The sequence below is a fragment of the Pantherophis guttatus genome, chromosome 8 (genome assembly GCF_059756535.1).
Source record: "Pantherophis guttatus breed Tessera chromosome 8, ASM5975653v1, whole genome shotgun sequence".
Lineage (NCBI taxonomy): Eukaryota > Metazoa > Chordata > Lepidosauria > Squamata > Colubridae > Pantherophis > Pantherophis guttatus.
Window position 1 is genome coordinate 81,606,956 of NC_142070.1, and position 25,895 is coordinate 81,632,850.

Here is a 25,895-nt window from a genome sequence, read left to right on the forward strand (position 1 = left end):
AAATAATAATAAAAAAAAGTCGGCTCCATAGATTTTCCATTGGGTGAAGAAGGTCTGGGCTATTCCCAGGCCATTCCAGCAATGGAATAGGATTCTCTTGAAACTACAAAAAAAAAAGTGGTACTATTAGCCATCAAACCTCCAAAATACACTTTTCCCAAAAGGTTTCCACAAGTTTGGCCACTACTGTAAATGAGCAGGTGGCCTGGAGAGGTGCTTCCCGACGCTGCCTCTCATAATCCTATGCGTCACAATAAACACTCGTGCATACTCTCCAATAGAAGCTTAGCTCCTTCTGCTCCTGAAAGGGGATTTAAGGAGTAATTTAAGAAAAAAAAACAAACCCTTCATTGAGTTGACAGGGAAAAAGGAGCAAGGGCGGGAGGAGAGGGGAAAAAGGAACCCAAAGCAGCCCGGAACCTTCGCGTGAGGTGAGGGTGGGGGTGGAAGTTCCCCATCCGGACGCGTTTTGGGGACGGACCCGGTCCGCTTCTTTTTTTTTTCCCCTCCCTCCCTTTCTCTCTCTTTCTCTCACACACGCAACCGCGCGCGGCGCTTCCGGTGGCGCCCGAGGCTTCCTTCCGGCCGCCATTTTAGCTGCTCGCTCGCTCTCCGGCTGGCAGGGTCGGCGTCCCCCGCCGCCATGTCCAAGCGCCACCGCCTCGACCTGGGCGACGACTACGCCTCCAGCAAGAAGCGCGCCGCCTCCGACGGGTGAGCTGGGGGGGGGCGGCGGGACCGAGGTGGGGGGGGGAAGACGGAGCGCCGCCTCTCGCGCGTGACCGCGTTTGTTTGTGTGCGCGGGGGGGGAGGGGAGGAGGGGGAAGCAGCGTCAGGGCCTCCTACGGACGGTGGGGGAGGGGCGGGGGAGGGGGCTGCCAAGGGGCTTTTGAGGCCTCCCCAGTGGAGGAGGAGGAAGAGGAAGGAGGGAGGAGGACGGGGAGGGGAGGGCCTTCTGGTCAAGGCTTCCCAGGCGGCGCACGTGGCTCCCCCGCGAGGATCCCGGCCCTTTTGAGTCTCCTTCCTTGGGTTTGAGAGGTCTTCTATAGGCCCCGATGGGAGCAAGTTTATCCTTCATGATGCCCTCGTAATGCCTTTATAATGTCTTTATATATTGTCTTCATATTGTTTTTAAAATGTCCTTATATAGTGGCTTTATGGTGTCTTTATAGTGCCTTTATATTTATAGTGCCTTTATACTTATAGTGCCTTTATATAGTGTCTTTGCAATGCCTTTATAATGTCTTTATAGTGTGTTTATAATGTCCTTACATAGTGGCTTTGTAATGCCCTTATAATGTCTTTATAGTGCCTTTATATTGTTTTTAAAATATCCTTATATAATGGCTTTGTAATGTCTTTATAGTGCCTTTATATAGTGTCTTTGCAATGCCTTTATAATGTCTTTATAGTGTCTTTATAATGTCCTTATATAGTGTCTTTTTAATGCCCTTGTAATGTCTTTATAATGTCCATATATAATGTCTTTGTAATGCCCTTGTAAGGCCCTTACAGTGCCTTTATATTGTCTTTATAATGTCCTTATATATTGTCTTTATAATGTCCTTATATAGCGGCTTTGTAATGTCTTTACAGTGCCTTTATACTGTCTTTATAGTGCCTTTATATAGTATCTTTGCAATGCCTTTATAATGTCCTTATAGTATATTTATAATGTCCTTATATAGTGTCTTTGTAATGCCCTTATAATGTCTTTATAGTGCCTTTATATCAGAGGTCTCCAAACTTGGGAACTTTAAGACTTGTGGACTGCAACTCCCAGAATTCTGGGAGTTGAAGTCCACAAGTCTTAAAGTTCCCAAGTTTTGGAGACCCCTGCTTTATATAGTGTCTTTGTAATGCCTTTATAATGTCTTCATGATGCCCTTATAATACCCTTATTGTGCCTTTATAATGTCCTTATAATAGCAACAGTTATATAGCGCTTCATAGTGCTTTATGGAAGGAAGAAAGGAAGGCAGGCATGTACTCATGCAGAGTTACAGTGGGTATGGAAGGAAGGAAGGAAAGAAAGAATGAGGGAAGAAGGGCATGAACTCATGCAGAGTTACAGTGGGTATGGAAGGAAGGAAGGAGAAATGATAGGGTAGGGAGGAGGAGGAAGAGGAAGGAGGGAGGAGGACGGGGAGGGGAGGGCCTTCTGGTCAAGGCTTCCCAGGCGGCGCACGTGGCTCCCCCGCGAGGATCCCGGCCCTTTTGAGTCTCCTTCCTTGGGTTTGAGAGGTCTTCTATAGGCCCCGATGGGAGCAAGTTTATCCTTCATGATGCCCTTGTAATGCCTTTATAATGTCTTTATATATTGTGTTCATATTGTTTTTAAAATGTCCTTATATAGTGGCTTTGTAATGTCTTTATAGTGCCTTTATATTTATAGTGTCTTTGCAATGCCTTTATAATGTCTTTATAGTGCCTTTATATCAGGCGTCTCCAAACTTGGAAACTTTAAGACTTGTGGACTTCGCTGGCTGGGGAATTCTGGGAGTTGAAGTCCACAAGTCTTAAAGTTCCCAAGTTTTGGAGACCCCTGCTTAATATAGTGTCTTTGTAATGCCTTTATAATGTCTTCATGATGCCCTTATAATACGTTTATTGTGCTTTATAATGCCCTTATAATAGCAAAGCACTTACAATTATATAGCGCTTCATAGTGCTTTATGGAAGGAAGGAAGGAACTCATGCAGAGTTACAGTGGGTATGGAAGGAAGGAAGGAAGGAAAGAAAGAATGAGGGAAGAACGGCATGAACTCATGCAGAGTTACAGTGGGTATGGAAGGAAGGAAGGAGAAATGATAGGGTAGGGAGAGAGGAGGAAAAAGAAGGGGAAGGAAGGGAGGAAAATAGCAATAGCATTTAGACTTCTATAGCTTCATGGTGCTTTTGCAGCCCTTTCTAAGCAAGTTTACTGAGTTGGCATCTTGTCCCCAACAATCTGGGTCCTCATTTTACCCACCTTGGAAGGACGGAAGGTTGAGTCAACCTTGAGCCGGTCATTGAACTCCTGGCAGTGCAGTGAGTTGGTCTACACTACTGCATTCTAACCACTGCGCCACCAGGGCTCTTACATACTTAGAATGCCCTTATAATGTCTTTATAAGGCTTTGGTTTGCCAGAGATGCAGAAATCCACGGCCCACAGCATGGACTGGCTTGGTAAAACCAGCCTTGGAATATTGCATCCAGATTTGGCCTCACCATATTATACAAAAGATGTTGAGACTCTGGAAAGAGTGCAGAGAAGAGTAGCAAGGATGATTATTGGGCTGGAGGCTAATACAAAGAACGGTTGCCAGATTTGGGTTTGGCCAGTCTACAGAAAAGAAGCACCAGGGGTGACATGATAGCAGTATTTGAGGGGCTGCCATAAAGAAGAGGGGGTCAAGCTATTCTCCAAAGCACCTGAAGGCAGGACAAGAAGCAATGGGTGGAAACTCATCAAGGAGAGAGAAGCAACCTGGAAATAAGAAATTTCCCAACATTGAGAAGTTTTTAAGAAGAGTTTGGACAGCCATATGTCTGAAATTGTATAGAGCAGGGGGTTGGTCTAGACGACCTCCAAGGTCCCTTCTAATTCTGTTATTCTGTTAGTCTTTAAAAACATTCTTTTGGGTAGGGGGTTAGTAGACCAGATGGAGAGAATTGATGCAGCAAAACCTTCGTGATCCTTGCAAAGGCTCTTGCTGGAGAGGATTAGAAGCTGTTGCTGTCTGAATCCAGTTTGTTTGGGGGGGGGGCACCACTTCCGCTATTGCTTTGTGTGAATAACTGGGGTGAGTTAATTCTAGTTTGAAAGAGAGAGGGAGTTGTGATGATATAACATTTGGATGAATGTCTGTGGAGATCCTCAGTCAACCAGGTCATAGTTATCCCAAAGATGCTTTTTTTCCAAAAGGCAACTGGACTTCCTTGTGGTTGTTTTTTTTCCTTTGAAAATGTTTGCCTTTTTGTTTCCAATTGAAGCTTCTTGAATGAGAAGTGGAATGTTTTCAAATGAAGAAAAAAAACCAAAGTCAAGTTTCGTTTTGGAAAAGGTACTATTTGACTTCATCACCTGCCATCTCATTTTATTGAAAGTTTTTTATTGTTGGAAACCACCCAGAGTCAACAAGAGTCAAGCAGCATACAAGTTCAATAAATTACTATTAACTACTATAAACCAAGGCCTACAAATTTGTACCAGTACATACCTGGTCATGCAAAGCTTCCTTCACATAAGGTTGATTGGCTTTCCATTGCGAACTGTCTTTCTTAAGGACTGTATACCATTAAATGTGGTAAACTCTAGAGTCGCATTGTGGTGGGATGGGCACCAAAAATAAATAAATAAACTCTGGACCTTGTTTGCAGCCATTGAGAGCTGTTTTCACCTTCCCAACTTTTTTCATTTAAAAGTTACTTTGTCCGGTGACAGTGATTTCCATACATGCTATTAGAGGGGTTTTTAAAAATGAGTTTCTCTGCCCTCCCTTCAATCTTCAATTATCTTAAAATTCTTTTATCAGCTGACCATTTTGGTGGATTTTTTTTTCTGCATTGCTCCTGGACACGTGATAAGCATTGCTGGGTAAATCTGCTTTAAAAGTGATTGCGCTTTGGTTATAGGAAAATACAGGCAGTCCTCAACTTATGGCCATAGTTGAACCTGAAATTAATGTTGCTAAGCGAGGCATTTGTTAAGTGAGTTTTGCCCCATTTTACGACCTTTCTTGACACAGTTGTTAAGTGAATCATGGCAGTTAAGTTAGAGTTATTAAGTGACACTGGTTTCCCCCCATTGACTTTGCGGTCACAAAAGGGGATCACATGATCCCAGGACACTGCAACCGTCATAAATGCAAGTCAGTTGCCAGCTGTCTGAATTTTTAATCACGTGACCCTGGGGAACGCTGCAACAACAGTTCTAAGTGTGAAAAATGGTCATCAGTCACATTTTTCATTGCTGTTGCAACCTTGAATGAACTGTTGTAAGTCGAGGACGAGCTGCAAAAGGAAAAAGTAGCTAGTATCCAGAGATTTGAATTCCCATGGTTTAAAGTTACAATTTGGTGATAACAATAAGATAACATTAATTTGGTCAAAGTTACTTTTGAAAATGTCAGGATAGTCCTGTTCCACAAGTGACTATAACATTCAGGCCCATTAAATCACTTGAAAGTCAGGTTTCCGAATTTTATTTTGTGTTCCAGGGAGTTGTGCTGCAGGGAGTTTTGTGTTTCAACACATTTCCACTTGCAGAGCTAGTTAAATTTCAGATCCTCAAAAAAGATTAGTTGTCAAGGAGCAGCTTGAGAAGTTTATGGCATCCATGATAACTTGTTGTCTTCTGCTTTTTATTCCTTCATACATTTGCAAAGAAAAGCGTAAATAATTTGTAATATTGGCAAATGTCAGCAGGATTTGTTCTGTTATTTCAGGGCCAATTTTCTAACTATTGGAATTCCCCAATGATATTCATTCATTATTTTTTCTTTTTTAAATGGAGAACATAAAAGCTGGTACTTGATTAAAACTTCAGTACTTTCAAAGGATAATGGCATCCTGTGCAGTACAAAACAGCTTTTGTTCTTGCATCAATTGTTATAATTTTGGTTTTAATTAGATTTAATTTTTATTCTTAACACTATTTAATTTAATTATTTTGCCTTTTGCATTCTTAAAGTTAATTTTTGTTAAGATGGATGTATCTTTTCCCAGTGCTGTAATGCACATTTTTAAAACATTCATCTGAAAACTCAGGTGAGGAAAATTAATGAATGTGTATCCTACCACTCTTAGGATATCTTCTTTGGATAGTGATTAGTGTAATATGCAGGTTTAATAAGAACCCTGACCTCATAAAACTATTGGGCATGGATGCTTGTACTAACACCAGAATTTGGGCAGCTTAATATTTTCTTCTTTATATGGTCCTTTTTTCCTGTCAAGAATTTCAAAAGCTGCTTGCTTTAAATTCTAGTGTGGCAGTCAATACAGATTTTGCGTGGTCATTTAATAATTTTAAAAATTAAGTCACTGAGGCATGAGCCACCCCATCCCCCGCTCCCAATATAACAAGTACAACCAGCATTTTAATTAAGGTAGAATATTACTCCCTTTCTGAAATTAGAGGCAACAATTGTGGATTGACTTTGCCCTTGGATTAACTTTTTTTTTTTTTGTAGGAGAAAAACTCCCTGCCCCAGAATCAAAAGATGAAGCAACACATTTTGTTATTTCTATTAACGGCCCTCAGTTACGCAATCAATTGTGATATTTGATGCTGGTGACGATACCGCCTTGTTTAGCAGTTCGTATCAGGATACATAAAGACGAGGGTTGTTCTGGGAATTAAACACTCTGAACCTGCCTGATACCAGAGGTTTAGTGTTGGGAGCAACTGGTTTTGCATTCTGTCCATTCTAGTTCTTGAACACCATAAGCGCTGAAAACATTGTCTATGGAGCTTCTCAGTCATCCAGATCACGCTTGTCCCAAAGGTGCTTTTTCAGGAGGCAACTGGACTTCCATGTTTTCCTTTGAAGACCTTTCGCTTCTCATCCCAGAAGCTTCTTCAGCTCTGACTGGATGGTGGGGAACGGAAGGATTGATACTCCTTGCAGACAGCTGGTCATTTGAGGCCACCTGCAAGTGGCCTCAAGAACTCTCTAAAAAGGATGCAAATGACCAGCTGTCTGCAAGGAATATAAATCCTTCCATTCCCCACCGTCCAGTCAGAGGTGAAGAAGCTTCTGGGATGAGAAGTGAAACGTCTTCAAAGAAAAACAAGGAAGTCCAGTTGCCTCCTGAAAAAAAAACATCTTTGGATTTGTTGATTTCTTCTCTAGTGTTTGAATTAGGCAGGGAACTGATACAGCTCATTCACTCCAAATGTTTACAGCTCATTCTAACATGCTTTTAAATACTATTCTATCATGGCCTGTTACTTTCTTATGGTTTAAAATTAAGCCTGTATTTGTAGAGTTCTGGGCATTTAAACTAGTGGTGATGAAATGGAAATAGGAAAAATTATATACCTAGCTTTTTAAAATTAAAACTCTTAAATGTTTTCCTCTTTGTGGTTGTGAATTCCATGCACATCCTTTCTTGTTTCAACTGTTTTTACTACTGAATGTAGTTTTATAGTCTTGAACCCACAAAATAAATTTTGCACATGCAGTTACATACCCTTTCTGGTTAGGGAAATAGTATTACCGTTATTATTCTATAATATTTTAGAGGTTAATCACTTCAGTTTTATCTACTTTTTGTTGTGCCCCATATTTATGTTTATACCAACACTTAAGGCAGATTACAATATTACTTTTATTGGTTCACCAATGACAATAAGATCATCAAGAGCCTTGGTGGCGCAGCAGATTAAAGTGCTGTTAAGTAACACCAGCTGCCTGCAATAACTGCAAGTTCGAATGTCACCAGGTTCAAGGTTGACTCAGCCTTCCATCCTTTCGAGGTAGGTAAAATGAGGACCCGGATTGTGGGGGCAATAAGCTGACTTTGTATTAAAAAAAAGAACACCGCTTAGGGGGGCCAAAAGCCCTACTAAGCAGGTATATACAAAAGTATGAAGGCTATTGCTTAATGCATTGTAAGCCACCCTGAGTCTCTGGAGAAGGGCGGCATATAAATGGAACCAATCAATCAATCAACACTAAGTGGGATTTTTTTTTTTATTTCAGAGGGGAAGTTTGGTTAAAGAAATCCCAATTAATTAAATCTCCATTAATTTAAATGTGAATAAAAATCAGAAGATGAACATATTCTTCAGTGCTTTATTTATACCTGTATGGCCACAAATCTGTGCAACGAAGCGGCATGGTGACCGTCATAAAATGAATCCTATTCTATTAAAGTACAAAAGCCAAGTTGAGGTTCCTATAAAAAATATCAGTTCTTCTCCTATAGCTTATATGTGCAATGGTAGAGCTTGCACAATTTAGCATTCTTGCTCCAAAGTATGATTGTTTAAAACTGTGTATTAATAATAAATCTTCAAATTACATATTAATATAAATACTTACAGAAAAGGAGGAAGATACATAAGCAATCTCCCTGTTTGAAAATAGGTTACATTTTTGGTCTGTTATATACAGTGATATTTTCACCATTGGAATTAATGGGAACATCTGTCAAATATGTTGTTCATGTTTGATATTTTGGACAGATTTATGTTCCTGGGGTACTTGGAAAATATCCCATCAATCTTCCCTTGTCAGAGCCAGCAGAAACATTACTTTCTCTATCATTTCCCCTGTTGTTTCATTTTACACAATTCAACTTGGGCTGGGAAAAAAATGCTGAAAGCATTTCTGGTGTGAGAAAAGCCACCAAGGAAGTACATTTGGGGAAAAAAGGAAGCTGCAGGACAGAAATATTTCCCCTGAGCAACATCTGTGTAGGATACTCAACGTATGTTTATTGTATATAATTGCATTTGCCTAGTTCCAGTAATGGTTGAATTTGCAGTTTGTTGAGGCTGATACTATGATTGCCTTGCCTTGGTTTGGCTTTGTATATTAAGTAAATTTAAACAGACCACAGACCTCATGGTCTGTGAACATAGCTTGTGATTTAAATGTGTAGAAGCATAGTTACCATCATTGCTTAAGCCAACACACTAGGATCTTCAGTATTTGTTTTGCAATCACCAAGTTTAACAAGGTTTGGTAAAGTTATATGTTGCATATAGAGGGAGAGTGACATAAAAAAATAATATTAATAGTAAAGTTGTTCCGTGTTCCATCAGTTGGATGCAGAAGTTAGTGCCTGCATGACCCAAGCTCTTCGCTTATGATTCCAGCCAATGCAAACATGGTGGCCAACTGATGATATTCTGTTAGAATAGCTTGTTTGGTTTGCATGCTCTTGCTAAATAAATCTCTGAATCAAAAAATTGGAAAGGTGATTTCAGTTGGAGGATCTCTTGACCCATAGGTCATTAACTAGAAGGTATACAGAAATAAATCGAGATTATATATAGCTAGTAGGAGTGGATAGTTGCATTGTCATCAGTTTGCCTTCTAGTAACTTGGAGTTTTGTGTTTCGCAGACATCCTGTGCAACTGTGTACAACATGTTCTCAAAATATCAAACTATTTAAAATAGCTAATACTGAGTGGAGGGAAAAAGCCCAAGAATATGTAGTTTTCCAATAAGTATATGGGAAAGTTACATCTCAGTCTTTCGTCAGCTTGTCTTCATTTAAAATTTGAACGCTTGATCGCCCATGGATCTATATTAGTTTGAAATCATGTATAACCCTAGGACTCGCATTTTGCTTTAGTATGTAGAAGAATGAAACATTAAAACAAAGGCAAACACACCAACCAAGCAAAATTACCACAATCAGTTTAAAGAGCAGAATGAATCCCGTAGTTGAGTGAAGCAAACCCTTTTCACCTTGTGTGAAATTGGGTAAGGACGCCCAGTCTTTCCATGCTTACGGTATGATCGCTGAGAAAAACTCCCTACTGTGCATTTCCTCTCATTTGACTTCCTGGGAAATCACCCTCTTAATCAGAGGTTCTCCTATAAGTTGCAGTCAAAAGTCCTTCAAGAACGTGCAGCTATCCAGATAGTTGCTGGGTAGTCCAGATGTGTCGAGCTTCAACCTCTGAGAGGTTTGACCTAGGAAGTCGTCCGAAGCGGTAGGGCCTATAAGAGAAGAGACCACTCTCAAAACAATCTCGCTGCAAGACCTAGTGAGATGGTTTGATAGTGTCTCTCTTGGAGGCCCAACCGCTTCAGATGGCTTCCTAGGTCAAACCTCTCAGAGGTTGAAGCTCGAAACATCTGGAATCAGGAAATATCCGAATCAGATATTTGCTGGTGCCACAAGATTTTTCCATAATCTGATTCTTCCGTAAGAAACAGGTATTTGCTGAATCTCATAAGAGTTTCAAAGGGCAAGGACATGGTGAAGACTTAAAGCAGTTCATTTAGTGACAGTTTGAAGTTACAACATCACTGAAAAAAGGGACTTAATGGTAATTTTTGACATGTGACCAAAATTGGCAACTGGTTCATATTTATGACGGTCGCAGTGTCCTGGGGTCATGGGATCTCCTTTTGCGACCTTCTAACAAGCAAAGTCGACGGGGAAGCCAGATCCACTTAACACCTGGGTAATTTACAATTGCAGTGATTTTCTTTTTTTTTTTTATTGAAAAAGTTTTTCAAATACAAATTTTCCCCCTTTTTTCCCCCCTCCTCCCTAACCCCCCTCACCCCCCGCTTCCCCTTTGACTTCTTCATAATAAAACCCAAATTCATAACAGATTATATCATACTTTGCTATCCACTTACTCCATCTCCATATACTGACCCTTTCTTTCTAATAAAATTATCATATCCCCCTTATACTATGCTGTAATATGCATTTCAAAGTGACATTCTATTATAACAATATCTAGTAACTCCTGATTTAACATAATGATATTATTATATCTCCCAATTTAACAATTTCCGCTCGTGATCTACCTTTTACTACCCCCCATACGATATAACATTTCAAAGCATACTTCCACTCTAAAACTTCAATAAATCCTAATTTAACACTTATTCAATTCAACTACCCATTTCCTTCCCCCACTTCATTACATACATTCACATCTAAACATAATATCCCTTTTCTTTAAACTAAACAATCCGTAACCTATCCTATCTCCACCCACTTTCCTACAAAATTACCATAATTATTCTTAATATCTTTATTCTTCTGCCCACTCCCCTAGAAGAATATTCCCTTATGTAAATAAAATCCTAAAAGAAAAAAAAACTTTTTGCTTGTAATCCATATAACATCTTCTGTAATATCCTTCAACTGGATGATAAATTCCATCACCCATGTTAGGGTAACATCGCATCCTTATTCCAACAGTATTTTCAGAATCTTCAATTACCATCTGCCCCCATCAGTAACAAACATCTTCATATTGGAAGAAAGAAACAAAAAAAGCCCCCAACAACCACCCGAGTGACTTTATAATTATATTCCGTATAATGTTTATGGAGGTGTCTTTTATCCAGATTATTAATTCCAACCATCGTAATAGGGTAACAACCAGATCTGCGTGCCCCAATCCAGTAAATCTCTTGCCATATAACTCGACATACACGTAATATATTTATCCGGAAATCCAAAAATCAAACAAGATGTTTCCAACCATTCAATTTAAGGCCTTTTTCACATCCCAAAATAATTCAGCACAATTGCAGTGATTTTCTTAACAACTGTGGCAGGCAAAGTCGTAAAACAGGGAGGGAAAACTCAACTTTGCAAGTGTCTCACTTAGCAACATAAATTTTGGGCTCAATTACGGTTGTAAGTGAAGAAATTGCAGCTACAGTTGTAACTGCGGCTCAAATTGTACCTTAAGACTGGTGTGATCTCCGCTCTAAATAGATGGAAATGTTATTGATAGTGATGGAACTGTTGGGTATAACTGGTATTTAGCATTTTGTAGCACTCCACCTATTATCCTGTGTCAATCCGTAACGTGACAAATTGGGCAAGAGGGAAATGAATTTCTGGGAAAATTCCTGGGTTCTTAGATAATTACCTTTGTTTTTTTTTTCTTCCTTTAATTCACTTTTGGTTTTTTTAAACAGCACGGAGCTTTCGTTTCTTTGAAAACTGTTTGTTTTTCTCCTGAAAATCATTTAGGAAGGATCGGGATCGTGACCGGGATCGTGATGATCGCTCCAAAGACCGGGACAGGGATCGAGACAGAGATAGAGAACGGGAAAGAGATAAGGAGAAGGATTTGCGCCCTTCGCCCAACTCGGCTCTCCTCACCGGAGTCGGGCTCCCCCCTTTGAAACCCACCGTATTTCCACAGAGTATCAACCCATTCACAAACCTGCCACACACACCTCGCTATTACGAAATCTTAAAGAAACGCCTGCAGCTCCCGGTGTGGGAATACAAAGATAGATTTACTGACATCCTCATCAGAAATCAATCCTTCGTGCTGGTTGGCGAGACGGGTTCTGGTAAAACCACACAGGTGAGTTTCGCTTCAGCCGTTCTTTTGCGCGGATTCGCACGTGGCGCATTTGCACAAAGTTTGAATGTCTCCGTGAAATTATTCCACCTGCTATTAGCAAAATTTCAGGGTCCTCAAAAGAAATCCATGGTGCGCTGACACATCACAAGACTTAGCCTTTTTGAGCAAGATCTGTTAAATGAACCTTTTAGTGGTTTAATGACTAGAAAATGATGCAGTGAGCTTTTGCTATCTCTCTCCCAACCTCCACTCCTCCCATCCCATCCCCTCACCCTCCAACTCTGGCATTTTGTCTGCATCTTCAGGGTCTGCTCCATTTTCATGAAAGGTTCAGTGAGATTTGAATTGCTCAACATAAACCTCTGTTAATCTATAAATATCTGCTGCTCTGGTTTTCTTGCAAAACTTAGACTGACGACATAGATGAAGACAAAGTGGGTTTGTTTTTTTTTGACGCGTACTGACTGGCTTAAAGCAAAAAATAAAACAGAATGCCATTACTCACATTCTTAAATCTAATTCCCTGAAAACACTAAATGTTGAATTGAATTCTTTATTATTATTTTTTTGGGTATAAAACTCTTGGATAAAGTCCTCAGAGCAGAATTAACGTTGCTGATAACGTTGCCCTGAAAAATCTCCGTATAAGAGATACGGGCATTCTGGGATTTTCAAAAGCAAAAGTAAAACACGGTGAATATTGTTCAGGGACAGATTATTATAGGCATGAAATATTGAAGTGCCTTTGCTAGTAGTACATATCTGACTGGTACCTCCTCATGACATCCGTTTTACTATCCTCAATCCCGCAGGTGTCAGAGGGATTGCTAAGTGCCATGTTTGGACCTTCCCTTAATGACTTTTTTTTTTTTGCATTATATGAAAAAAAAATCCTCTTTGGGAAAGGAAAGATTACAGCACAGTGAGTGGTGCGGTGGCGTAGAGCTAGGGCTCTCGCCTCACAATCAGGAAGCTGTGAGTTCGATCCTAAGTAGGGGCAGATATTTCTCTCTCTGGGCACAATGAGAATACATCTGCTGAACAAAACTCCGCACTGGCAACAGGAAGGGCATCCGGCCAGTAAACACTCAGCTCCAAACAGTTGCCTATGCTCCACCCCGCAAGGGATTATGGGGTCAGTAAAAAACAAACAAAAAAAGATTGCAGCACAGTAACATATCATTCCAAATGACAGTGAATTACTTGTATTTCCTTTAAGCCTAAAACAGGTTATCCTTGATTTAACTTGATTTAAGAGCCTTGGTGGCGCAGCGGACTAAAGTGCTGTTAAGTAGCACTTAGCTGCCAGCTGCCTGCAATTACTGCGAGTTCGAATCTCATCAGGCTCAAGGTTGACTCAGCCTTCCATCCTTCCGAGGTAGGTAAAATGAGGACCCGGATTGTGGGGGCAATAAGCTGACTTTGTATAAATATACAAAAGGATGAAGGCTATTGCTTAGCGCATTGTAAGCCGCCCTGAGTCTCCGGAGAAGGGTGGCATATAAATCGAACCAATAAATAAATAAATAAACTGTTTCATTTAGTGACCGTTCAAAGCTACAATGGCACTGAAAAAAGTGACTTGTGACCATTTTTCACACTTAACGACCGTTGCAGCACCCCTAGGGTCATGTGATCAAAATTCAGGTGCTTGGCAAGTGATTTTATCGTATTTATGACGGTCGCAGAGTCCTGGGGATCACACGATCACCCTTTTCGACCTTCTGACAAGCAAAGTTAACGTGGGAAGCCAGATTCATTTCACATCCAAATTCAACACCTGCAGTGATTCACTTAGCAACGGTGGCAAAAAAAAGGGCGTGAAATGGGGCAAAGCTCACTTAGCAACATAAATTTAGGGCTCAATTGTGGTCGTAGGTTGAGGACTACCCCTATTTAAGGTTTTTGGCTTTGAATTACATATTTTGGTTATATGTTGTTATAACCAAATTGTATGTTATATGTATACATACGTTGTATGTTATTGGCAAATGTTGCCTGGCCTTTTTGGATGGTTGTGTTACTCTATAAGGTGTGTTGTTTTTTTTTCAAGTTAATTTACAGTGGCTTTATAACATTTATTAAGGCTTTCTTTTTAAAGCAATCTATAGGCTAATGGAATTGCAAACTCTGGAGTGCTTTGTTACTCAGGCTCGGTGACCACAGCGCTTTGAACAATAACTATATGTGACAGCTTAAATATCTTTAGTTATTAAAGATGGGGGTTAAATGAATCGCTTCTAAACCTTTATTACAGTATATATTCATAGCCATCTTATTGGCATATCTTAATGTGCCTTTTAATTTGTCTTCTTCCTTCATTGCTTAGGCCTGTTGCTTTTAACTTACTAATAGTGTAAATAAAGCTGACTTCAGTTAATGTTTTCTGAAAGGTCTTTCTGTAGCACAGCCTTTGTTCTTCCCTTCCGTTGTTTGATTGGTGCAGATCTGTTTGCCTTTACTTCAAAGCCAGCTATAACATCTTCCTAAGTCTCTTTAATAACCGGGACTCCTTCTCCCCCCCCCCCCCCGTTAGATCCCTCAGTGGTGCGTTGACTACATGCGGTCGCTGCCAGGGCCAAAGAGAGGTGTGGCTTGTACACAGCCGAGGAGAGTAGCTGCGATGAGTGTGGCCCAGCGAGTTGCGGACGAAATGGATGTGATGTTGGGTCAAGAAGTCGGTTATTCTATTCGATTTGAAGACTGCAGCAGCGCCAAAACGATTTTGAAGTAAGTATATACCTGATGGGTATGGAGTGGCGCGGTGGCCTAGAGGGTGGAGCTCTCGCCTCACAATCAGGAGGCTGTGAGTTCGATCCTAGGTAGAGGCAGATATTTCTCTCTCTGGGCACAATGAGGATATATCTGCTGAACAAAACTCCGCTCTGGCAACAGGAAGGGCATCTGGCCATTAAAACACTTTGCTAGCTCCATTCAGTTGCCCTGACTCCATCCCGCAAGGAATTATGGGGTGGTTAAAAGGAGATGATGATGATATACCTTGATGTGTTTCTCCCAATCAAGTCCTCAATTTATCACAAGATCGGTCATTATTATTCCTTGGGCCCTGGTGTTGCATCTCACTCTCTCAGTTATGCTAGGTGATATTATATGAATAAAACCAGCCCTAGGCAGAACAGGAAAAAAGTGTAAAAGTGTATATGTATGCTTAGATATAGAAAGAAAAGGTTCGCAGGTACACATTTTTTATGGTAAATATTCAAATTTGCAAAGGGAATAGGAGCAGAGCTTACTCCCCAGTGCATAGAAATCATATGAGAATCATTCTCCACTCCGTTAAAGGGGTTGGCAGATACCAAATCTACGCGATTCAGAGGCACTAATCAAAACTAAAACCTTTGCTGGAATTCTTGTGATGTTGCTTTACCTTTCTTCCGAATAAATATTACAAATCAAAGTTTTAACGTTTTGTTTCCTGGATTAACTGTTCGCTGCCAGACCCAAGAGAAGGGCACCCTTTAACGCCCACAACCGTATCTGTTAACATTTTAAATGCTGCTTAGTAAGGTTAAGGTTATTTTATATATATATATATATATAAATGAAAAAAAAAAAATCCCAGAGAAGCAAAACTTAGTAGCTCTGGAATTCATCTACTGGTTTCCCACTCAAGGTATATGACGGATGGTATGTTGCTGCGTGAAGCGATGAATGACCCTTTGCTTGAACGTTACGGGGTAATCATTCTTGACGAGGCCCACGAAAGAACGCTGGCGACGGATATTTTGATGGGAGTTCTGAAGGAGGTGGTGAGGCAGAGATCGGATTTAAAGGTCAGTGGAATATATCAAGCCGGAGTGGGGGTGTTTGATGCAGAAGAAGAAAAAGAAGCAGCGAAATGGGTGATGTTTCGAGTCTGAAACAAGCTCTCGGGTTGGCTGAAACGCCTTAGATTACGCCTGGGTGATTCTGACTCCCAAGGCCATTTTAACAGAATTAACAGAGTGGGAAGGGGCCTTGGAGGTCTTCTAGCCCAACCAGGAAAACCCACACCATTTCAGACAAGTGGATGTCCAGACTCCTTCTTAAAAGCCTCCAGTGAGGGAGCACCCACAACTTTCTGGTGGCAAGCTGTTCCACTGGTGAACTGTCTCCACCGTTAGGAAGTTTCTCCTTAGTTTTAAGTTGCTTTCTCTCTGTAGAGATTCTCAGTTGTCCCAAAGGTGCTTGCAGTTTGTGACCTTATCAGCTGGCCTTCAAAAAGCAGACTCAATCAGAAAAGCCGGATTTGCTTAACGACTAAGGCCGTGATGGTGAACCTATGGCATGCTCTTCGGGCACGCCAGCCATCGCCCCAGTCCAGTTCCACCACGCATGCACACACGCCTCCCACTGGCCAGCTGGTTTTTGGGTCTCTGCTGTGCATACACGGTGGGCGGGGCACATATGGGGGACACACGCAGGCATGCACAGCGGGTGCTCGCATTGCATTTTGGGGGTTTGCAACCCCCCCTTGTTTTGGGCCTGGAAAGCTTCCTGCACCAACCTGGAAGCGAAAATGGGGCACGGGGGGACATGTGGGGGGTGGGGTGCACATGCGTGGCGGGCGGGATGCATGCATGGGGGCACTCGCATTGCATTTTGAGGGTTTGTGCATGCACGCATGCTTTGGCCACTTGGCACCAAAAAGGTTAACCATCACTGGAGTAGGGTGAAAATGGCCATAAGAATGGAGGCTCATTTAACAACTGCTTCTGTTAGTGACTGAAATTCCGGTCCTAGTTGGCAGTTGCAAGTCTACTACCGGCAGAAGCAGGTTTCATTTTGTTTTTAATGTTGTACTTTTGAAATTTAAGACTTGGTCCCACGAGGTCCAACTTTTCATTCTTCCTGTCTTTTTATTTTTGTTTTTTTAGGTGATAGTTATGAGCGCTACTCTAGATGCTGGCAAGTTTCAGATTTATTTCGATAACTGTCCTCTCCTCACAATTCCTGGTCGTACGCATCCGGTGGAGATCTTTTATACGCCAGAACCAGAAAGGGATTACCTCGAAGCGGCCATTCGTACAGTAATACAGATCCATATGTGTGAGGAAGAGGAAGGAGACCTCCTCCTATTTCTTACTGGACAAGAGGTATTTTACAATTTCGTGTGTCTCAAATTTTCCTCTGTGGTTTTGTTTTGCATTTTCTATGTTGGTTTGACTCTGCAGTTTAAAGTACCATAATATTTATCAAACCTGTATAGTTCCAACTTGCAAATGATGGTGATATTGATATTTGATAATCTGTGAATTAAAATGAAAAGCTTAAAAGTTATTACTTTCCCCACGTAGCAAAATCTGGTTGTCCGCTATCAAAAGTTTTAAGGCTTAATTGCCCTACTGGTTACTGATGAGTTAGAACCAGGGAGATTTTCATGAAAACAATTAAAATACTTGGCATTTTAGCTATATGACCAGCAATAAAAAGAAATATTCTATGGCAGCACGACAGAAAAATCCAAGAACCCTTTGAAGAATCAATCCTTTTGCAAAACGATGCCCAGAGCAGGGGTCTCCGACCTTGGCAACTTAAATCCTGGAGGACTTCAACTCCCAGAATTCCCCAGCCAGCAAAGAATTCTGGGAGTTGAAGTCCTCCAGGCTTAAAAGTTGCTAAAGTTGGAGACCCCCTAGCCTAGAGAATACATTGGGCATCCATTCTGTGCACTGTCCTTTGATAGGAATAATAAGAGAAATGGAAATACAGGTAGTGACCATTCAAAGTCACAACTGCACTTGTGACTTATGGCAGTTTTTCACACTGAACGTCCATTGCAGCAACCCCAGAAAAAATCAATTGCAACCAGCCTGCCTTCCATGGAGGGCCTGTATCCTGCACGAGTTAAAAAGAGGGCTGAGAAAATAGCTACAGACCCCTCGCATCCCGGACATAAAGTCTTTCAACTTCTACCCTCAGAATGACGCTATAGGGCATCGCAGGATAAAACAATTAGACAGTTTTTTCTCCTGCGCCATCCCTCTGTGAACATTTAATTACCACAGCACTCTCTCATTTCTCATTCCCCCCCCACCCTCATCCTCTCATCTTTCTTACTATCTTCTCCTATTGGTTTCTTACGATTTATCAGTTGTTGTTCGCAACTTTACGATAAATGATTGTAACTATGATTTATGACCTATCGCTTTGCTGTTTGTATATACACTGTGAGCTACTGCACCGGAGACAAATTCCTTATGTGTCCTATCACACTCGGCCAATAGAGAATTCTATTCTGTAAAGAATTCTATTCTGTTAACTGCTAGTATTAACACTTCTGCCATCAAAGATAGAATAGGATAGAATAGAATAGAAAATAGAATAGATTAGAAAATGGAATAGGAATAGGAATAGAAAATAGAATAGATTAGAAAATGGAATAGGAATAGGAATAGAATAGAATAGAATAGAATAGAATAGAAAATATGGAATAGAATAGAATAGAAAAAATGGAATAGAAAATATAGAATAGAATAGAAAAAATAGAATAGAAAATATGGAATAGAAAATATGGAATGGAATGGAATAGAATAGAATAGAAAATATGGAATAGAATAGAATAGAATAGAATAGAAAATATGGAATAGAAAATATGGAATAGAATAGAATATAATAGAAAATATGGAATAGAAAATATGGAATAGAATAGAATAGAATAGAATAGAAAATATGGAATGGAATGGAATAGAATAGAATAGAATAGAAAATATGGAATGGAATGGAATGGAATGGAATAGAATAGAATAGAATAGAATAGAATAGAATAGAATAGAATAGAATAGAATAGAATAGAATAGAATAGAATAGAAAATATGGAATAGAAAATATGGAATGGAATGGAATGGAATGGAATAGAATAGAATATTGAAATGAAGAGTAGAGGAGAGGCGAGGCGAGGAGAAGAGAAGAGAAGAGAAGAGAAGAGAGGAGAGGAGAGGAGAGGAGGAGAAGAGAAGAGAGGAGAAGAGAAGAAGAGAAGAAGAGAAGAGAAGAGAAGAGAAGAGAAGAGAAGAGAAGAGAAGAGAATATTGCAATGAAGAATGGAATGGAATGGAATGGAAAAGAATAGAATAGAATAACGGAGTTGGAAGGGACCTTGGAGGTCTTCTAGTCCAACCCCCTGCTTAGGCAGGAAACCTTATACCATTTCAGACAAATGGCTGTCCAATCTCTTCTTAAAAACTTCCAGTGTTGGAGCATTTACAACTCCTGGAGGCAGAAGTTGAAGAAGATGGCGATGGCCACCGTTTAGAAGGGCTTATAAAGAGGCTGGGATTTTGGAGGAAGAAATTATCTGTATGCCTTAAATACAACTTTGTAGGAAACAGGCTTTGCTTTTTTTTTTAGGCTGTGTGCGCGAGGTTTCTGAATGGCCTTGATTGGTATGACCAAGAATGATGACTTGAAAAGGCTTTTGACTATATGAAGTAATAATCTTTGTAGTAGTAATCTTTGGTAATAATAATAATAATATTTGCAGCACAGGAATTTAGATTTAATTTTCACTTGTCGAAGATTAGACCCATCCTTGAGTGCCAAAGCAAGACTTGGTGCCTGATCTAATAAGTGCTTCAATTCCGTCCTGGGTGATTGACAGTGATAAAATTGTCTGGTTCTTCTAAAACATATACTGGGATTAGGCTGGCATTCTCTGTGCTTTTATACCTTTAAATACAGAAAATGAATCTTGTATTAAAATTCCAAAAGTTGCATGAAGGGCTGCTCTTGGTTTGTCAACAAAATATTCTTCTATTGTCATAGTGATGGATTAGTTGATTAAAAACAGCCCTCTTCTGTTATTTTTTAGTGATTTATAAAATCCTGCTGTTGAGAATCTTATTTCACGTTTTTACAAAATCCGTCTTGTAGTGGTGGGTTTGATGCTAGGAAGGGAAGGTGTTTTTTAAATTTTTTTTTCAGTTTTCAAGGATTGCCTCCAGAAGTGGTTGGAAGAGATTGGACAGCAATCTGGAATGGTACAGGGTCATCTGCTTGAGCAGAGGGTTGGACTAGCAGATCTCCCAAGGTCCCTTCCAAATCTGTTATTCTATGATTCTGTAAGGATCTGCTTGAGCAAGGAATACTTCCAGTCCTAGTATTCTGTGATTCTGATTCCTTTTTTCTCCAGCTTAGTTGATTTTCTAAAGTTTGAATGTTTGGTCCATTGCCAGCTACAAGCAGAATACGTGAGATTGGCTATGGGCTTGCTTTGAGTGCATGAAACACCTTGAGGCTAGATCTACTTTCAGCACCTGTACAATTTCAAACATAGCTACTTGTAGGTTTGCTAGCGTTGCTTTCCGCCGCTGGCACACTGGGTGGAAAGTACAAAGCCACACACAGAGCGAGGAAATACAGCTAAGCCAAAATAGCTGCCTTCCATTCTCCTTCGGGAATGATGACTTCAGGTGTTCCCAGGGAAACAAACATTTCAAGTCCATCAGGGTTGCTAAGCAGCTGGAAGAGCTGAGTGACTCTTCTAGAGTTGCTTTGGTGGCTTGTGTGAAGTTACAACTAGCCATCAACTAACATCAGCAGTTTTCCTTCCTTACTCCTTCCTTCCCTCCCTCACTCCTCTCCTTCCTTCCTTCCTTCCTTCCTTCCTTCCTTCCTTCCTTCCTTCCTTCCTTCCTTCCTTCTCTCTTTCCTCCCTCCCTCCCTCAGTATTGTCATAAGTTTCGAGACAATTCTGTATAGAGAATGCTTCACAGTTCTTACCTCTGACTTCCTACCTTTATTTTTGTCTAATATAGATCTGTTCTACTGCTATTCGGCTAATTCATCCATTTAGTGTGGATTATTTGGAAATAGTACAAGAACCCTTGTTAATAGGTGAAACTACTTGTTGAAATTGTTTCTTGGGCTTCTTAAAAATAATTTTAAGTGGCAAAGTGTTTTGAGATTCCGATTACTTGGAGCACTTAACTTGGAAAGATGCATAATATTTTCCTGTGAAACTCAAAATGCGTGCTCTACGTCCTCTTGATTTAGATAGAGAGAGGCCTTCTTTTTGGAACAACTCTGTTTATACTGTGAAGGTGCATGTTCTCATTAGGTACAATAAAGCAAATTTCCCCTATAATTGCATTAGTGATACGTGACATTAAAGCTTAATTGGCTTATTTAAAAATATCGTGCACATTAATTTCCTTCAGATTGTGAAAATTGAAAAGGTCACGAGTGCAGTTTAATATTCCTGGGTGAGAGATTTCAATTTTAGTACAATTTGTAGAGAATTAATTAGGAAATATAACTAAAAGACAAAAAGGGCAATGAATACAAATAAGGTGGTTATGTTTCCTGATATAAAACCAGAAACCCCTTGGACTGTTGGAAATCCTATTGGAAATTCAACCAGTGTATAAAGAAGTTCTGAAGCATCCTGTTTTGCAAGAGGGCTGCTTTAAAAAAAAAAAGTACAGTAATTAATTTTTATTTTATTTTATTTTTTAATAATGTTTTCATGGACTTTTCTGTGCAGGAGATAGATGAAGCCTGCAAGAGGATAAAGCGTGAAATTGACGATCTGGGCCCTGAGGTCGGTGACATTAAGATCATTCCGTTATATTCCACGCTTCCTCCTCAACAACAGCAGAGGATTTTTGAGCCCCCACCTCCCAAAAAGCCAAACGGTGCAATAGGACGAAAGGTAAGTTCACTAAAGCTTTATTTTTGCATCCCTGATTTTAGCACTGCACTTCCATAAGACTTGGCAATAAAAAAATGCATAAAATGCGCTGTAAGATAGTTTCCGTCTTCACCTATGTCCCAAGGGTGCTTTTTTTCAAGAGGCAACTGGACTTTCTTGTTTTTTCTTTGAAGACGTTTCGCTTCTCATCCAAGAAGCTTCTTCAGCTCTTTTCGTTTCCGGGTTTTTTTTCCCCTCCATGTGTCAATTCGCTGCTATTTTAAGCTTAGGAGTTTTCTTTTCATAATCTTTTTGTTATTGCAAGTCATTAAAGTAAAAGTTGGTAAATATCTCACCCAATTTTAGTGTTCTGTCCATACACTGCTCCTGCACAATCTTCGTCCTCGATTGTCATGGCTTCGTGGCTGCCAGCAATGGCAGCCGTGCTTGCTGCCATTTGGGGAGAGCTTGCTTCGGACCTAACAAATTTGCGGATTCCTCATGGTCAGCGAAGCGCCTCTCCTTTCTTCACCGTCCTGACAAGACGGCTGTGACACCGAAGGGTCTCCTGGCAGCAGTTACTAGCTGGATTTTCTTGGGGCTCAGCAGAGCCCGCTATTTTCCAGCTGTGCTCGCCTAGGTTGCAACCGGAGGTCTAAGCTTCTTCAGTTCTGATTGGATGATGGGGAATGGAAGGATTTATACTCCTTGCAGACAGCTGGTCATTTACATTCTTTTAGAGAGTTGTTGAGGCCACTTGGAGGTTTATCTGTGTCCTCAGAGTCACCTGAGTGGTGCAAATGAGTGAAACTTCCTGGAACTGCTGAAAGGACTGTGTTGTAAACCGGAGATAGACAGATGGTGTCGTATCCCTCCTCCTCTGTTGAGAGAGGACTGTTCAATTTTGACATGGATGGCCTCTTTGACCCCTCTTCCAAACCAGCGGTCCTCTCTCCAAAATATGGAATTTGCTATCTTAAGAAGAGTGGCCTTCGTAGACTGCTGATGGGTTTGTTCTTTTATGTTGCGCCATCGGTTTGTCAAGTGGTTGTTTTGTTTCCCCAGCGTACAGTTCTGCACACGTCTCCTTGCATTGTACTGTCGCTGTAGAACCATGACCTGGATGACTGAGAATCTCCATAGACATTCCGGGCAAGGTTTATTCCTTAGCTATAACCCGCTGTGTGTGCGTTATGCTGATGACACCGTGTTCCAACAGAGTACATTGCTTTTTGCATCTAGGGAAATAAGCCTCTGTTATGTCATTGGATGGTTGGGCCTATATTTGAAGTTGACAAAGCTAGGGCAGTAGTAAGTTATCATTACCCTGTTATGAACTCGTGGTAGTTTTCCATTTTTTCCTCAAATTAGAAATGCTGGCGCTGTTTGATTCAGCATACGAACATTGGAGATTTCTAATGTAATAATAAACGCTTGTTGAGAGCTTGTTGGATGCCTTGGTGCTTTTCTGGAAAACATGAAGAGAGTGTTTATTTATTTATTTATTTATTTATTGGTTCGATTTATATGTTGCCCTTCTCCGGAGACTCAGGGCGGCTCACAATGCGTTAAGCAAGAGCCTTCATACTTTTGTATGTACTTGCTTAGTAGGGCTTTTGGCCCACCCTAAGCGGTGTTATTTTTTATACAAAGTCAGCTTATTGCCCCCACAATCCGGGTCCTCATTTTACCTACCTCGGAAGGATGGAAGGCTGAGTCAACCTTGAGCCTGGTGAGATTTGAACTCGCAGTAATTGCAGGCAGCTGGTGCTACTTAATAGCACTTTAGTCTGCTGCGCCACCAAGGCTCTTAAGGCTGTTGTTGTTTTCTTGTGATTGCAGATGCTTAGCAAGTACTTGCAAAATATAAGTAACTGACACCGTCCTAATGGATCCGCTGATGATTTAGCTTCCTCCTAATAGGAAGAAAATAACCCCCCAAAAGCTTTTATTTTTCAAGGTCCTGTGAATCCTGTAAGTTAGGCATTCTTTCCACCAGATACAATTGCGCTTGTGTTGAGTTTGTGTTGGGCTGTTTTGCAGCGTATCAAATTTAAGGTGTTTGCAGGCCTCCCATTACAGGGGAATTGGGTTAGATTAGATGAGAAGTGAAGCCGTGCTGTCTCTTGGTTTCGGAGGAGGGAATCATTTAATTCCATACCAGTACAGCATCATTCAGGGGGAGCCCAGGTGTCTTACAAGCCAGGCTCAAAAGTCTTTACATTGTCAAGCCCTGAAGTTGGGGAGGAAGTTAGCAAGAAAAAGAGGTTTCCCATCAGCCGCGCTTGACTGGCAATTTCAAGGTTGTTTGTTGAAATGCAGGTCTCATGGGACAACCTTAAAAATACTCCTAAAGTGCAGCTGGCCTGGAATATCTTCTCCCCAAACTACCCCCACCCCCAGGCAGGATTTACATTGAGATTTTCAATGCTGTAGGTTGAGTTTTTGGATACAATCTGGAATTTTGTAAGACTCTAGAACCACCACAGAGTTTGCCCCGAATTTTAGGATTAAAAAACTATGCCTGTGTATTGTTAGAGTCTGGTCAGTTTTATGGATGTCTTTTGACTTGCTGGGCATCTATGGAGCAGGACCAAAACTGAGGTCAGAAGCATTGGGAGGACGTGGCCTTTTTATTTTTTTATGTGCTAGCAATATTTAACGTTTCTGTGTAATGCGGGCAGCAGAAAACTCTCCTGTATTTTTCGACAGGTTGTTGTATCAACTAATATTGCCGAGACATCATTGACAATAGATGGTGTTGTTTTCGTCATTGATCCTGGCTTTGCGAAACAAAAGGTAAACAAAGATTTTATATTATATTATATTATATTATATTATATTATATTATATTATATTATATTATATTATATTATATTATATTATATTATATTATATTATATTATATTATATTATATTTATTATATTATATATTATATTATATTATACTATATTATGGTATGGTATGGTATGGTATGGTATGGTATTGTTAACCGATTCTAAGGTCGTCCCTCTCCTTTCCCTGGGTCTTCAACATGTCCCAGAGCAGGGGTCTCGAACCTTAGCAACTTTAAGACTTGTTGGATTTCAATTCCCAGAATTCTCCAGCGAAGCTGGCTGGGGAATTCTGGGAGTTGAAGTCCACCAGGATTAAAGTTGCCAAGGTTGGAGATCCCTGATCTAGAGTGTTGGAAGGAAAAATTCAAGAATACCCCATAAGCTGTAGCTTAACTCTTTTTAAAATGTCGTTATATTAAAGCAGAGAAGATTAGTAAATAAAAGGACAACATTTATTACATCTTTTATTTTAAGATGAGGCTCAACACATTTTCAGAGGGGGAAAAATGAGGGGTCCTCGATGCTCTCTGAGCTTGCTTGTTTTCTTTTAGACGTTTCATTATCCTAATTAGGTAACATCATCGGTGATATTCAGACTAGCACTGATGATGTTACCTAGTTGGGTCATGAAACGTCTACAAGAAAACAAGCAAGCTCAGAGAGTGCCAAGGAGCCCCCATTTCAACCCTGAGCTATAAATATTCTCCTTTCAGGGGGAAAAATACTCAGTGTGAACATTTTATCTATTATTTAATTTTGACTCTTCTACCCAATAGGTCTACAATCCGCGAATCAGGGTGGAATCTCTGTTGGTGACCGCGATCAGCAAAGCTTCCGCTCAGCAGAGAGCCGGCCGTGCAGGTCGTACTCGGCCCGGGAAATGTTTCCGGCTATACACAGAGAAGGCGTACAAAACCGAGATGCAGGTTCGTTAAAGTGGCAGTTCATTAGCTTTGGATCCTAAGCGATGTCGGGCGCTGAATTTGGGTCTGTGGAGATACAGGTAGCCCTCAACTTATAAGAGTTAATTTAGTGATTGTTCAAAGTTACAGTGGCGCAGAGAAAAGGGGACTTGGGAGCATTTTTCACACTTATGATCGTTGCAGCATCCCTACGGCCCTGTGATTTATATTTGGATGCTTGGCCACTGACTCATATTTATGATCGTTGCAGTGTCTCGGGGTCACATGATCCCCCTTCTGATGAGCTAAGTCAATGGGGAAGCCGGATTCACTTAACAAACATGATGAGAAAAGTCGTAAAATGGGGCAAAACTCCCTTAACAAATTTCTCACTTAACAAATAAGTAAATTTTAAAATAAATTTTGATTCTTGGTGAACATATCTTTTATTTTATGTACACTGAGAGCATATGCATCAAAGACAAATTCCTTGTGTGTCCAA

At 40.5% G+C, this 25,895-nt stretch overlaps 1 protein-coding gene across 2 annotated transcripts in view; it reads left to right on the forward strand.

The window, feature by feature from the left end:
- Window positions 1-346: 346 nt before the first annotated feature.
- Window positions 347-25,895, forward strand: part of DHX15 (DEAH-box helicase 15) — a 39,321-nt gene continuing 13,772 nt past the window's right edge. The window contains exons 1-8 of one of the 2 annotated variants that reach the window (XM_034426281.3): window positions 347-714; window positions 11,680-12,022; window positions 14,559-14,752; window positions 15,657-15,816; window positions 16,900-17,118; window positions 21,507-21,674; window positions 24,366-24,452; window positions 25,268-25,417. In XM_034426281.3, coding sequence (XP_034282172.3) covers window positions 644-714; window positions 11,680-12,022; window positions 14,559-14,752; window positions 15,657-15,816; window positions 16,900-17,118; window positions 21,507-21,674; window positions 24,366-24,452; window positions 25,268-25,417 — 1,392 coding nt within the window. In that variant the 5' untranslated portion in view covers window positions 347-643. Of the gene's footprint in view, window positions 715-780; window positions 1,088-11,679; window positions 12,023-14,558; window positions 14,753-15,656; window positions 15,817-16,899; window positions 17,119-21,506; window positions 21,675-24,365; window positions 24,453-25,267; window positions 25,418-25,895 lie in introns of those variants that run through there. The other variant, XM_087875546.1, reaches the window with a different exon arrangement.